The following is a 15,014-nucleotide window of genomic DNA, read 5'->3' as shown; positions in this document are numbered from 1 at the left end:
ACACGTGCTCCATTGGCCCCTGAGTGGGAGGCGGGATTAGACAGCGCCGAGAGCCCAGCAGCGTCCCGCTCGAGGGACCACCTCTGGGGGCTGAGGGAGGACGGGGGAGGGGCGCAGGCGATGGTCCCCGCACTGCGCTATATCCGCGGTGCCTGCGGCCCGGCCCTCGGAGGTTTCCCCGGGGGGTTCTCCTCCGCAGGCCGGCCGGCGCCGGGGAGGTCCTGGCCGCTGTGCCAAGGTGGCCGCCCAGCTAGCACCCGGTGAGTAGCCGCTGGCCTGCCCTCGCCGCCTGTGCGACCGCTTCTCTCGGAGGTGCCTCTTGCTGGACCTCTGCCCCTACTCTACTTCCCTGCCCCGGGCGTGAGTGAAGGTGGGGTCCTGTGGAGCCCTGGCTGCAACCTCGGATCCCAGGAGTTACCTGTAGGATTCACTGGTTGTGTTTGTGTGACGGATGAAAAGAATAAGGCGGTGTTGAGTGGAGCTCTAGAGCAGTTCTGGTTTTCAGTACTACCCTCCACTTCCCTTTCAATTCTTGGGTGGGTTACTTAAGCTTCTTAAAGGCTCAGTTGTGAGTAGGAGCCTAGTCTCTCCCGTAGGTGGTCGTTTTAAGGGTTAAAGGACCTATCACACTAAGCAATCAAAGAAACTGTTTATTAGCTGGCATCCCTGATGTTGCTTGGATGATTTGAAACCATTCTTAAATCAGTCAGTTCCTGGCAAACACTGCATAGAATTGCCCTGTGAGAAGCAGTTCAGTTACTAGTCAAAACCTGCACAAGTAAGTGTCCTGTGATTTGAAGTTTGGAGGTCACATTAGAAACCACGGTCTTTCTCTGCTCTGTGTGAAGGAAATGGCTTATGCTAAGGCATTAAAGCTGGAAAGCTCTTGGATATTTTGAGAAGTAGAAGGTGGGCAAATTGAATGTGGCTGGAGCTTAGTGGAATAGAGATGGTGTGGCATGATACTGGAGACAGGCTACATCAACAGCAGAGACTTGATTTGATTTTAACTACACATTGAACTTTATTCTAAAGGAATTGGGAGATTTAGAGGGCTTTTAAGAAGAGGGAGTACTTGAATGTTGAGGTTTCAAAAGTTGACTGGCTGCTGTGTGTTAATTTGGAGGATTAGAGTGGTATAGGATTTGTGATTCATAGTGGGGGTATGTAGACAGTTATTTTGGGAATGCTTTTCTTAAGGAAACAAGGTAGAGTTAGTGAGGGTTTTGTGTATGCTTTTTATTTTGAAATAATTCTAGACCCACAGGAAATTGCAAAAATGCAGATTTTAGGTAACCTTCAGCCAGTTTACCCCAATGATAGCGTCTTCCCTAACTATAGTACAATATCAAAACTAGGAAATTGACATTGGTATGACACAGACCGTGTTCAGATTTCATCAGTTTTTAGATGCACTCATTTGTGTGTGTGTTTCTATGCAATTTAATCATGCTGCTTTGTGTAACTGTCATCACAAAATACACCACAAAGATATCTCTTATGTTACCAATCCCTTTATATTCACATACCATCTCTTCACCCTTCCTAACCCTTGGCAATCACTAATCTAGTCTCTAGCTGTAAAATTTTGTCATTTTGAGAATGTTTTATAAGTAGAATTACACAGTATATAACCTTTTGAGATTGGCTTTTTTCACACAGCATAACGTCTTGGAGATTCATCCACGGTGTTGCCTATATTGACAGCAGTTTCCTTTTAGTTGTTGAGTAATATTTCATCATATGGTTGTATTACAGTTTGTTTAACCATTCACCAGTTGAAGGACATCTGAACTGTTTATAATTTGGGGCTCTTATGAGTACAGCTGCTGTGACATTTATATACAGGTTTTTGTATGAACATCAGTTTTTATTTTTCTGAGATAAATGCCCAAGGGTGTAGTTGCTAAGACATATTTAGTTAGCACATGCTTAGTTTTTTTTTTTTTAACGTTTATTTATTTTTGAGACAGAGAGAGACAGAGCATGAACGGGGGAGGGTCACAGAGAGGGAGACACAGAATCTGAAACAGGCTCCGGGCTCTGAGCTGTCAGCACAGGGGACCGATGCGGGGCTCGAACTCACGGACCGCGAGATAGTGACCTGAGCCGAAGTCGGTGCTCAACCAACTGAGCCACCCAGGTCCCCCAACATATGCTTAGTTTTTTATTTTCATTGTAGGCATGGCTTTTAATAGAGGGCCATAAAAGGAATATCCATTGAGAAATACTGAGTATTGATTTATAAAAGAAGAGTACACCAGAGGTTCATAAAACATGAAGTCATGCACCTGGGATCCAGGTTCTGAATATTAGAATTTCCCTTACAGAAAGACTTGAGATGAGTGGAGTCCATGTTTGGGACTCAAAAAGAGACCATTATATCCTTTAAGTGGGAGATCTTCAACACTCCAAAGAATGGCCTGAGGAAGAGTGGGAGATCAATGATGTGGCCCAAATTGGGTAAGATATAAGCCCAAAGATCTGTTTTTCCTATGTACGAGTGAGAACAGAACAAAGGAGGTTGTGCCAACGTCAAGGCCTAAACCAATTATCTGACTTGAGTGGAGTGTGTTATACAATGGCAAAGATAAATGTTTAGTTTTTTAAGAAACTGCTATACTCTTTTTCCAGGGTGGCTGTACTATTTCACATTCCTACCGGCAGTGTGTGAGTGATCCAGTTCCTCCTCATTCTCACCAGCATTTGGTGTTACCACTTTTTAAATTTTAGCCATTCTAAGAGGAGTGTAGTGACATCTTATTGTAGTTTTAATTTGCATTTCCCTAGTCATTAATGGTAGTGAACATCTTTTCATGTGCTTATTTTCCATCTGTAGATCTATCCTCTTTGATGAAATTTGTTCTTTTGCGCATTTTCAAAATGGCTTATGTGGGAGTTCTTTATATATTCTAGATATGAGTCTTTTGTCAGATATGTGGCTTGCAACCAACTTGTTGGTTGTCTTCTTACCCCCTTAACAAAATGTTTTGCAGAACAAAATTTTTAATTTTGATGAAGTCCAGTTTATCAGTTTTCCTTATATGGATCATGCTTTGGTGTCTTCTCTTCACTTAGCCCTAGATCCCAAAGGTTTTTTCCTTTGTTTTCTTCTAAAAGTTTTATGGTGAATATTTGATGATATAATACATTTATTGTAAATTTTTAAAAATTAGAATACTGGTATTGTGTGCATGTTTTAAAGACGCCTTTTAGAAATAACATATTGAAATATTTACACATGCTGTTTAGGATTTGCATCAAAATAATTTAATGCAGGAGGAGGTGAAATAGATGGGATATAGAAAAAGCAAGATTAGCCATATGCTTACAAAAGTAGATATGTTGGGCATGAGGTAGGTGCTAAAGGTAATCTTTTTCGGCTTCTCATTACTGAATTAGATAAACTATACATGCCCTTCCTAATCTTTGAAATGGTTGTATAATCCGGATTTATCATGGCTAAAATTGTGGCTGTAAGCCTATTTCTGGATCAGTTATTTCCCTAAGGTTTGAAATTCTCACTGGCTGTTTCCTTCTCAGTAGAAAAAAGTTCTTGCACACTGAAGACTTGAGTGTCTTGAAGGACCTAAGTCTTAAAGACCTAATGTGTTGGTTTATCCTCAAGAATACTGCACTTGAGTTTTAAATGAATAGTTGGTAGAGAAGAGTGTGATGCTTAACACAGAGTAAACACTGCCCAGGCAGAGTGCTGTGGAGGGTGAGATTGAGAGAGGCTTGGGAACTAGTTACCCTGCCTGCTGGGTGTGGCAGCTTATATTACTGACCCAGCAATGTATGTAATTCTTAAAGGCTTTTTCCTTTAAGAAGACAATGTCATGAAGCCCAATAAATATTTGATTGTAATGATAATAGTTTGTAATGATAATTAGATTGTAATGATTAATAGTTTGATGAAAATTATGCACACGAAATTTGATGAGATCTACTGTAAACATGTAAAGTAAAATATTTTAAAGGTGACTTTCTCTTAAAGCTCATTTGATGTAGTCGTTATTGGTGGCGGAATTGTGGGCCTTGCCTCTGCCAGAGCACTCATCCTGCGACATCCAGCACTTTCCATTGGTGTTCTGGAAAAGGAGAAAGATTTGGGTATGTATATTACCAGTGTTGCTCTTTGGGCTTAACCTGAATACCTGCTCATTATTTCAGTTCTGCATCTTTCATGTTGAATGTCATTATTAGTACCTTAGTTTGGGTTCTTCATAAAGCAGAGCCTGGGACCAGAACTTGAGTAGAGGTGATTTATTTGAGATGTTGTTTAGGAGGCAGAAGTGAGGAGTGTGGAGAGTAAGCCTGAAAGGAAGAAAAGCCACAGGAGGGTACATAATCAAGGTTGCAATTGTGAGCTTGATTCCTCTGGGACCTCTGAGGAGCAACATAAACATTTCCAAGGATTGTGCTCATTTTTCCATCAGCTAGTGTTTCTACTGGCTGAGGATTGCCCCTGGGGACATTGAGTTGTAATCTTCTCCCTCTCCCCTCCTGTCACATTAGAAAAGGCCGTGGGGCGGAATACCCAGAGCTATAGTGGGTTTGCCAGCAGGGAGAGTTGGGTTTGTGTACCAAAGTTTGCTAGTAGTGAGGAGTGGGTTTGTGCATCAAAGTTGTAACTGAAGTGAAAGATGGCCTGAGGGGATGTGGCATGGACACCAGGGATGGCTACTAGAAGAAGTTACCAGTGTCCTGCCTATAAGAACAAACTCAGGCAGAATTTTCAATAATGTGGTCTCTACTAACTTCAACTTTGTTTGTTCCTCCACTTTGTAGCTTTTGAATACTTTGTATGGTTTCTCTTATCCTGTTTCTCTCGTCTGTTAGCTATTCACCAGACTGGACATAACAGTGGTGTCATACATAGTGGAATTTATTATAAACCTGAATCTCTAAAAGCTAAATTATGTGTACAAGGTGCAGCCCTCATCTATGAGTATTGTAAGCAAAAAGGAATTTCCTACAAGCAATGTGGTAAGGTAAGGCATTTTACTACAGCCTTGACTTACTTATAACTAGCATTTTCTTAGCAATGTTTAATGTTGAATTAAAAAAAAATGGCTTTTCTCTCTTTATGTAATTTTCAAAGTCTAATGTTAGAAAATAACTTTAGAAAAAGTGGTATGACTAACTCCACGTAATTTAAAAAATAACAGTTTTATTGACATATAATTTATATACAGTATGCCATACAATTCACCCTTTTATTGAAGTGTTCAATTTGGTTTTTAGTATATTCATAAAATCATGCAGCTGTCACCACTGTCTGATTTTAGAACATGTACATTACCTCAAAAAGAAACCTTTATGCATTAACAGTCATTGCCTATACCTCTCACTTCCTATTCCTACCTTTCCCCGGCTCCTGGCAACCACTAATATACTTTCTGTCTCTGTGGATTTGCCTATTCTGGAAGTTTCCTATAAATAGAATCCTACAATATGTTGTCTTTTGTGACTGGCTTCTTTTACTTAGCATAATGTTCTCAAGCTTCATTTATCTTATGGCGTGAATCAGTACTTTATTCCTTTTTATAATCCATTGCGCAGCTATATCAAATTTTATTTGCCTATTTATCAGTTGACAGACATTTAGGTTGTTCCCATATTTGACTATTATGAACACTGCTATTAGACTATTATGTATAATGCTGCTATGGACATTTATGTAAACTTTTTTTGTATGGACCTGTATTTTTTTAATATATAATTTATTGTCAAATTGGTTTCCGTACAACACCCAGTGCTCATCTCAACAGGTGCACTCCTGAATGCCCATCACCCACTTTCCCCTCTCCCCCAACCCCCCATCAACCCTCCGTTTGTTCTCAGTATTTAAGAGGCTCTTATGGTTTGCCTCCTTCCCTCTCTGTGACTTTTTTTTTTGTCCCCCTTCACCTCCCCCCTGGTCTTCTGTGAAGTTTCTCAGGATCCACCTATGAGTGAAAACATATGGTATCTGTCTTTTCTCTGCCTGACTTATTTCACTTAGCATAACACTCTCCAGTTCCATCCACGTTGCTACAAAAGGGCAGATTTCATTCTTTCTCAGTGCCAAGTAGTATTCCATTGTATATATAAACCACAACTTCTTAATCCGTTCATCAGTTGATGGACATTTAGGCTCTTTCCATAATTTGGCTATTGTTGAAAGTGCTGCTATAAACATTGGGGTACAAGTGCCCCTATGCATCAGCACTCTTGTATCCTTTGGGTAAATTCCTAGCAGTGCTATTGCTGGGTCATAGGGTAGGTCTATTTTTAATTTTTTGAGGAACCTCCACACTGTCTTCCAGAGCAGCTGTACCAGTTTGCATTCCCACTAACAGTGCAAGAGGGTTCCCGTTTCTCCACATCCTTGCCAGCATCTATAGTCTCCTGGTTTGTTCATTTTAGCCACTCTGACCAACGTGAGGTAGTATTTCAGTGTGGTTTTGATTTGTATTTCCCTGATGAGGAGTGACGTTGAGCATCTTTTCATGTGCCTGTTGGCTGTACAGACCTGTATTTTCATTTCTCTCAGATACATACCTAGGAGTGAAATTCTCAGGTCATATGGTAACTCCAAGTTTAACATGTCGAGGAACTGCCAAACTTTTTTTTAAAGTTCCGCACTATTTTATTTTATTTTTAAACATTTTTAAAAATTATTTTTATTTATTTTGAGAGACAGAGAGTATAAGTCGGGGAGAGACAGAGTACGAGCTGGGGAGAGGCAGAGAGAGAAGGAGACACAGAATCTGAGGCAGACTCCAGGTGCTGAGCTGTCAGCACAGAGCCTGATGTGGGGCTCAAACTCGTGAACCACAAGATCATGACCAGAGCTGAAGTCAGACACTTAACCGATTGAGCCACTCACATGCCCCAAAGTTCCACACTATTTTAAATTGCCATCAGTAATGAGGATTTCCGTATCTCCACATCCTTGCCAACACCTGTTATTGTGTCTTTTAGCCATCCTAGTAGGTGTGAAGTGGTATGTCAATATGGTTTTGATTTGCATTTCCCTAGTAATTAATGGTGTTGAACATCTTTTCAACATGCTTATTGGCCATTCAGTTATCTTCTTTGGAGAAATGTCTATTCAGATCTTTTGCCCATTTAAAAATTGAGTTATTTGTCTTTATTCTTGAGCTATATGTGTTCTTTATATATTCTTGATACAGTCCCTTATCAGCTATATGATATTTACTAAAATACTGAAATGTTTTTATGTATAAAATAAAATAGTAATAATAGTAATGGTAATAATAATAGTAATGGTAATACTTTAACTGTTACTAAGTATTTTTTCCTTTTCTGTAGTTTGTTTTTTTTTTACTTTCTTGATGATATACTTTGAAGCACAGAAGCTTTTAATTTTGATGAAGTCCAGTTACCTTTTTTCTTTTGTTGCTTATGCTTTTTGTGTCATATCTAAGAAATCATTGCCTACCCTTAGATCATGAAAAATTATCCTACGTTTCTAAGAGTTTTATTATATCCTTAGCTTTGACATTTAGATCTATGATCACTTTTTCCCCCCAACTGAGTTGATTTAACTCCAGGTGGGACAGAATTTGAGGTAGATCAAAGATTGAAGAACAAACTTTGGCAAGATCCTGGGCTGGGTTTACTCTGACTTCAGAGCTAAGGTAGGAATGGCTGAGTGAGAAGAACTTTAGTTCTCTTTAGAGAAGATGAGCCACTGTAAGATTTTTTATTTTTTATTTTTTTTTAATATTTTTTTAATGTTTTATTCATTTTTGAGACAGAGGAGACAGAGCATGAACAGGGGAGGGACAGAGAGAGAGAGCCAGACACAGAATCCGAAGCAGGCTCCAGGCTCTGAGCTGTCATCACAGAGCCCGACGCAGAGCTCGAACTCACAAACCGCGAGATCATGACCTGAGCCGAAATCGGCTGCTTAACCGACTGAGACACCCAGGCGCCCCAGGATTTTTTATTTTTACAAAAATGTATTCTTAAACATACATCAGGGTCCAAGATGACACTTTATTCTAGCTGTAGGTGGCAACAGATACTATGGCAGGTAATCCAAATGTTTAAACAAGAATGGAATTAAAGATCACCACTGCCTCAGGCCTCAGGCACAAGGAACAACTTATTTTTTGCCAGATTTCTTAATTCCAACTGTGGCCAGAAGATTGTTTCCCACAGCCTTCACTTTTAGCCCCCTGAGTTTCTTCTCTTTTTGTTTCTGCTTGAATGCCTTATCTTCCTAGTTCATTTCCTTGGCCTGCTTCTTTGGCTATTTCAGGAGCTTACCACCTTCACAGCTGGCCTCCTGCTCCTTCCCCAGACTCTGCCACCAGAAGCAGAGCCCCTTACCCCAGCCCTGTACCTATACTTACAGTATATGATCACTTTAAATTGATTTTGGCACATAGTGTGAGGAAGGGGCTCAAATTCATTCTTTTGCATGTAGCTACGCAGTTGTCTCAGTACCATTTATTGAAAAGACCGTTCTTTCTGTTGATTCTAACAATCAAAAGATTGTTTTGACACCTTTATCAAAAGTTAGTTGAGCATAAATGTAAGATGGTATATTTAGGATTCTCAATTCTATTTCATTGATGTACATCGATCTTTATGCCAATACCGTAGTATCTTCATTATTGTGGCTCTTGATTATATTTTGAAATCAGGAAGTGTGAGTCCTCTAACTTTGTCCTTTTTTCAGGATTATTTTGACTCTTCTGGGTCCTCTGCATTTCCATATGAGTTTTAGGGTTAGTCAGTTTCTCCAAAAAAGCAACTAGAATTTTGATAGAGATTGTGTTGAATCTATAGATCAATTTGGGGAGTATTGCCATCTTAACAATATTAAATCTTGCAAACCATGAGCATGGGAATGTCTTCCCAGTTTTTTTTTTAGATCTTCTTTAATTTCTTTCAACAATGTTTTGTATTTTTCAGTGTACAGGTCTTGCATTTTTTTTGCAAAATTTATTCCTTAGTATTTTATTCTTTTTGATGCTTTTGTGAGGAGAAATGTTTTCTTAATTTCATTTTGAATTATTCATTGCTAATGTATAGAATATGATTTTTTATATATTGTTCTTTTTTCTTGAAGCCTTGCTAAACTCATTATAGTTTCTTTGTGTCTGGATTCCTTAGGATTTTCTATATGCAGGATCATGCCATCTGCAAATAAGATAATTTTACTTCTTTTTCAGTTTGGATACCTTATATATATATATATATATATATATATTTTTTTTTTTTTTTTTTTTTCTTGCCTAATTTCCCCAGGTAGGATCACAAATACAGTGTTGAATAGAAGTAGTGAAAATGGACATCCTTGTATTGTTGCTGATTAGAGAGAAAGCATTCAATCTTTCACTATTAAGTATGATGCTAGCTGTAGGTTTTCTGCAAATGCCCCTTATAAGATTGAGGGAGTTCTTTTTTATTGATAGTTTTGTTTTGTTTTGTTGTTTAAGATTTTTATTTAAAAAAAATTTTTTTTAACGTTTATTTTTGAGACAGAGAGAGACAGAGCATGAACGGGGGAGGGTCAGAGAGAGGGAGACACAGAATCTGAAACAGGCTTCAGGCTCTGAGCTGTCAGCACAGAGCCCGACGCAGGGCTTGAACTTACTGACCGCGAGATCATGACCTGAGCCAAAGTCGGCCGCTTAACCGACTGAGCCACCCAGGCGCCCCTAAGATTTTTATTAAGTAGTCTCTACACCCAACATGGAGCTCAAACCCACAACCCTGGGAACAAGAGTCGCATACTTTACCAACTGAGCCACCCAGGTGCCCCAAGTTTGTTAAGTGTTGTTTTGTTTTTTTTATCATGGAATGGTGTGGATTTTCTGTCTCATCTTTTCCACTTTTGTTGAGGCAATCATGTTGTTTTTATATTCTGTTAATATGGTATATTACATTAATTGACTTTTGGATGTTAAATTGATCTTACCTCCTGTAATAAATCCCACTTGGTCACAGTGTATAGTTTTTTGTTTTTTTTTTTAATTTTTTTTTCAACGTTTATTTATTTTTGGGACAGAGAGAGACAGAGCATGAACAGGGGAGGGGCAGAGAGAGAGGGAGACACAGAATCGGAAACAGGCTCCAGGCTCCGAGCCATCAGCCCAGAGCCTGACGCGGGGCTCGAACTCCCGGACCGCGAGATCGTGACCTGGCTGAAGTCGGACGCTTAACCGACTGCGCCACCCAGGCGCCCCTTGTTTTTTTATGTTACCTCACTCAGTTTACTATTGTTGTGTTCAGGATTTTTGCATCAATATTATATGGGTCACTGGTCTGCAGTTTTATTTTCTTTTGATATCTGTGTTTGGTTTGGGTATCTGGCTAATACTGGCCTCATAGAATTAGGACGTATTCCCTCCTCTTCTGTGTTTTGTTGGTTTTTTTTTTGGGGGGGGGGGGGAGACAGAGTGTAAGCAGGGGAGGGGCAGAGAGTAGGAGACCCAGAATCTGAAGTAAGCTCCAGGCCGACGCTGAACTCATGGGCTGTGAGATCATGACCTGAGCTGAAGTCGGAAGCTTAACTGACTGAGCCACCCAGGCGCCCCTCCTCTCCTGTTTTTTGAAAGAGTTTATGCAGAATTGGTATTAATTTTTCTTTAAACATAGGGTATCATTCATGTGTAAAGCCCTTGGGCCTGAGCTTTTCTTTATGGGAAGTTTTAAAGTTACTAATTCAATCTCTTTACTTGTTACAGGTGTATTCAGATTCTTTTTCTTCCTGAGTTAGTTTTAGAAGTTTGTGTTTTTCTATGAACGTTTCCATTTCATTTGGATTATCTAATTTGTTGCCATACAGCTATGTAATTTGTGAATATTTTCAGTCATTCTATGGGTTGTCTTTTCTCTTTCTTGATAGTGTCCTTTGATTCCACTTTTATTTTTGAGGTTAATTATTTGTTGATTTAAATAACCTTTATGCCTTGATTAAAAGTATAATCTCATGAAATTCTGGTGACTTCTTGCTGTGAAATAGCAATTTGTGAATCTTAACGTACCTGTGAATATGCATCTCTGCTTTTCTCTTCTAGTAGCTGTTAATTAAGGAAGAAACTACTTCAAAAAGATACTTTGCCTAGAAATAAAATGAAAAAGAATCCTAAGTAAAGTTGATTAATTTGCTGTTTTTTTCCCCTCTGCAGTAGAATGCATTAGTAAATATTTTATAATATACTTTATTCTAGGAAATAAAGTGAATTGTTTTTCTGTTAGTGATATCCATTATACTGAATACTACTGTCTTTCTGATATATGGGTATTTTACATTCTCTTATAAAAAAGAAGGTCATTCTGTTTTTCTGTTTGTTCTGTTTTTTGTTTTTGTTTTTGTATTTTAATTGTAAAGACAAAGCCACCTGTGCTTCTCATCTTTGGGATTGAGGGAGTGATATTGATGACAGTTGCTGTGGCCAAGATTCATGTAGCAACCATGATAGCAGAAGGGGAGATTGAGGCTACATCTAACTTTTGGGGAAAATTTGTTTTAATGCAGTTTTCTTAAGATAACGTTTTTCAGTGGAGGAGGAAATTGAGGTCATGAAGAAAGAGAGAAGTAGATAAAAATCAACTGAATTTGAATCATGCAATAATGTATGGTTTTCTGTTGACTTTATCTTTTATAGCTAATAAAAGCTATATGTTTAACTCTATCCATATTCTTTATCTTTTTTGTTTTTTTTTGTTTTTTTTGGTTTTTTTTTTTGAAGCTTATAGTAGCTGTTGAACAAGAAGAAATTCCCAGACTTCAGGCCTTATATGAGAGAGGCCAGCAGAATGGTGTCCAGGGCTTAAGGCTAATCCAACAGGAGGATATAAAAAAGAAGGAGCCATATTGTAGGGTAAGTGATTCACTAACTCTATGTACATGCTCACGGGGACATTTTTGTTTAGGGCTCAGTACTGTGACATGGAGGCTGAGGGTGAATTTATAGGAGGCATGAATTACTGCTTCTGTGACAGTGAGGTGACAGACACAAGAGGGCTTGCCATAAACTGAACACCTGATTTCTTCTTTCTTTGTGAGAAAATACCAAATCTGAAGAACATAAACAAAGGCAAGAGGAGGTCTGAGACCATATGGCATATTGGGAAAGCATTGAACAGTGAGGTATGGTTGAATCCTAGGATATGTAGGGAGAGATAATAGATGTGACTAGAAAGGCAGGATTAGGTGTGTGTAAAAGGCCTGATATTCCTGCTAATAGCTTTGAAATTAGTAGGCATGGGGAGCCACTGAAAATTTTTGAGGAGGGTAGCTACATTATCCATGAGTGTGAAGGGTAGGTTGTAGAGTATCTTGCTTAGAACATGCTATGGAGAGAACAGATCTTTTCTTTAGGAAAGAGACATGAATAATATTTTAATAGTTACTCTGCATATTGACTTTCTTTGATAGTCTTTCAGAGGCTATCAGTCCAACCCCCAGTTCCACTAACTGTTCAAACGAATGGCTGTTATCTCCTGTTCTGCCCGCCCCCTCCATTTTATTGACCATGTACAATAGCAGGACTCTAGGTACCGGTCCTAGAGAATGTGACTTTGAACTCACTGCCGGGCAATGCTTATCAAAAGCTTGGTGTATGGGAAATAAAAACACAATTTATGAGCAGTATCCTGAAGGATAGGTAGACCACTTATTCCCATACACAGTGGCACACCTTCACTGCACTGTTTGTCTCTCCCCATGCTACTCCTCTATCCCAAATTACTCTCCTTGAATTGTTCTTTGGTTTTATGGCATCAGCCTAAGGAGAAGGTCATTGTGACACCGTGGCCTCTACTGTTAGGATGGGGTCAAGGACATAGGTTGTTCATTTTGTTACCCAACATCTCTCTCTCTGAAAACCCTCAAGAGAAATTTTCCTCGAACTTCATTTCTAAGAATAATTGTGTTCTTTCTGAGCACAGTTGGCTTGTTTTTATCTTACAAACACTGAATCATTTCATTGATTGTGTTGTTGTGTATGTCTTGACTGCCAGGAAGCTGAGAGACACACTTGTGCCCCACTCCTGCCAGATATTTAGGTCCTTAAGCATACGTTTTTATTTTTATGTCTTAACGTCCTTCTTCATTTCCTTATATCTTTCTACTCTCATTTCCTCTCTGCCTTGATTTTTTGGACTTTTTTTCATTTAATCATAACATATAACAATCATAAATGTACAGCTTGGTGAACTTTCATAAACAGCAGAACATCACCAGCCCCGTGGTATTCTCCTCAAGCCCCCTCTATCACTACCTTTCTCTTAAGAGTAAACACTATCCTCGCTTTTTACATCACAGGTTTGAATTGTATTTAAGTGGAATCATGTAGTATGTGCTCATTTTTGACTGAACTTAGTTATAAGTTTATAACTGTAGTTATAAGTTTCCTTGCTGTACTATTAATAGTCCATTGTATGAAGGTAGAGGTCAAGATACATTTTTTTTTCCATATGGATACCCAAATGACCCAGCACAGTTTATCAAAAAGACCATTATTTCCGCATTGCACTGCAGTCTTACCTTTGTGATATCTGGTGACTGTATGTGTGGGCTCTATGTCTGGACTCTGTTCTGTTACATTGTCTCTTGTTTTACCACTACCATAATATCTTAATTACCATAGCTTTTTAGTAGGCTGAAATACCTGGTACAGTAATTTCTTTAGTTTTGTTCTTCAACATTGTCATGGCTGTTCTTGGATCTTTGTATTTCTATATACATTTTAGAATTAATTTGCTAAACTCCACAAGGTAACCTTTTGTGATTTTAATTGAGATGGCATTGAATCTGTAGGGCCATTGGAGACAATTTATATCTTCACAGTATTTAATCTTCCAATCCATCAACATAGTAGATCCACCTATTTATCTGTATCTTCTTTAATTCATTGCAAAAATGTGTTATAATTTTCAGTACAGAGGTCTTTCATATCTCTTAGTTTCATTTCTAAGTATTTGATGTTTTTGATACTCTCATAAATCGTATTGTTACTTAAAGTTCATGTTCTACTTGTATGTTGCAAATGTATGAAAATATAATTGATTTTTGACCTTGCATACATCTTAGTTGTTAAATTCACATATTCTTGTAGTTTGTCTATAGTTTATTTTATTCTTTTTTGGATTTTCTATTGACAGTAATGCTGTCTGCAAATAATTCTTTCTTTCCAATTCATATACTTAGCTGGCTCAATATGTAATGCTAGTGTCAATTGTTTTTAAAAAATTGTTTTTAAATGTTTACCCATTTTTGAGAAAGAGAGAGTGAACAAGTGGGGGAGGGGCAGAGAGAGAAGGGCACAGAGGATCTGAAGCAGGCTCTGTGCTGACAGCAGAGAGCCTGATGTGGGGCTTGAACTCACAAATCCTGAGATCATGACCTGAGTCAAAGTCAGACACTTAACTGACTGAGCCACCCAGTCGCCCCTGTTTTTTTTTGTTTTTATTTTAGAGAGAGCACGCACGAGTGGGGGAGAAGGGCAGGGGGGAGAGAGAGAATCTTAAGCAAGCTCCATTGAGGTGCCCGATGCAGTGGGATCATGACCTGAGTTGAAATCAAGAGCTGGGTGGATGCTCAACCAACTGAACCACCCAGGCACCTCTAGTATATATTGTTTTGTGTTCCTCGTTTATTTTTACAAGCTGCTTCAAATCTTTTCTGCAAAAAAGACAAGGTAGAAATAGATTTTTTTTCCCCTGAAGTTATCTTTAGTTGTATAGTTGAAGTTGGGTTTATTTTTTTTTTTTTTCACTGTTTATTTATTTTGGGACAGAGAGAGACAGAGCATGAACGGGGGAGGGGCAGAGAGAGAGGGAGACACAGAATCGGAAGCAGGCTCCAGGCTCCGAGCCATCAGCCCAGAGCCTGACGCGGGGCTCGAACTCACGGACCGCGAGATCGTGACCTGGCTGAAGTCGGACGCTTAACCGACTGCGCCACCCAGGCGCCCCTGAAGTTGGGTTTAAATACATGGTTCTCTTGGGGCTCCTGGATGGCTCAGTCAGTTAAGTGTTGG

The 15,014-nt window shown here is 39.0% G+C and overlaps 1 protein-coding gene across 3 annotated transcripts in view; it reads left to right on the top strand.

The window, feature by feature from the left end:
* Positions 1–14: 14 nt before the first annotated feature.
* L2HGDH (L-2-hydroxyglutarate dehydrogenase) overlaps positions 15–15,014 on the top strand; it is a 42,034-nt gene continuing 27,034 nt past the window's right edge. Inside the window, exons 1-4 of one of the 3 annotated variants that reach the window (XM_043556102.1) lie at positions 15–260; positions 3,998–4,113; positions 4,843–4,994; positions 11,721–11,852. In XM_043556102.1, the coding sequence (XP_043412037.1) occupies positions 121–260; positions 3,998–4,113; positions 4,843–4,994; positions 11,721–11,852 (540 nt within the window). In that variant the 5' untranslated portion in view covers positions 15–120. The remainder of the gene's footprint in view (positions 261–3,997; positions 4,114–4,842; positions 4,995–11,720; positions 11,853–15,014) is intronic. The other 2 variants (XM_043556100.1, XM_043556101.1) reach the window with 2 other exon arrangements.

Source organism: Prionailurus bengalensis, chromosome B3 (genome assembly GCF_016509475.1).
Source record: "Prionailurus bengalensis isolate Pbe53 chromosome B3, Fcat_Pben_1.1_paternal_pri, whole genome shotgun sequence".
Lineage (NCBI taxonomy): Eukaryota > Metazoa > Chordata > Mammalia > Carnivora > Felidae > Prionailurus > Prionailurus bengalensis.
This window is presented reverse-complemented; position numbering and strand designations above follow the sequence as displayed.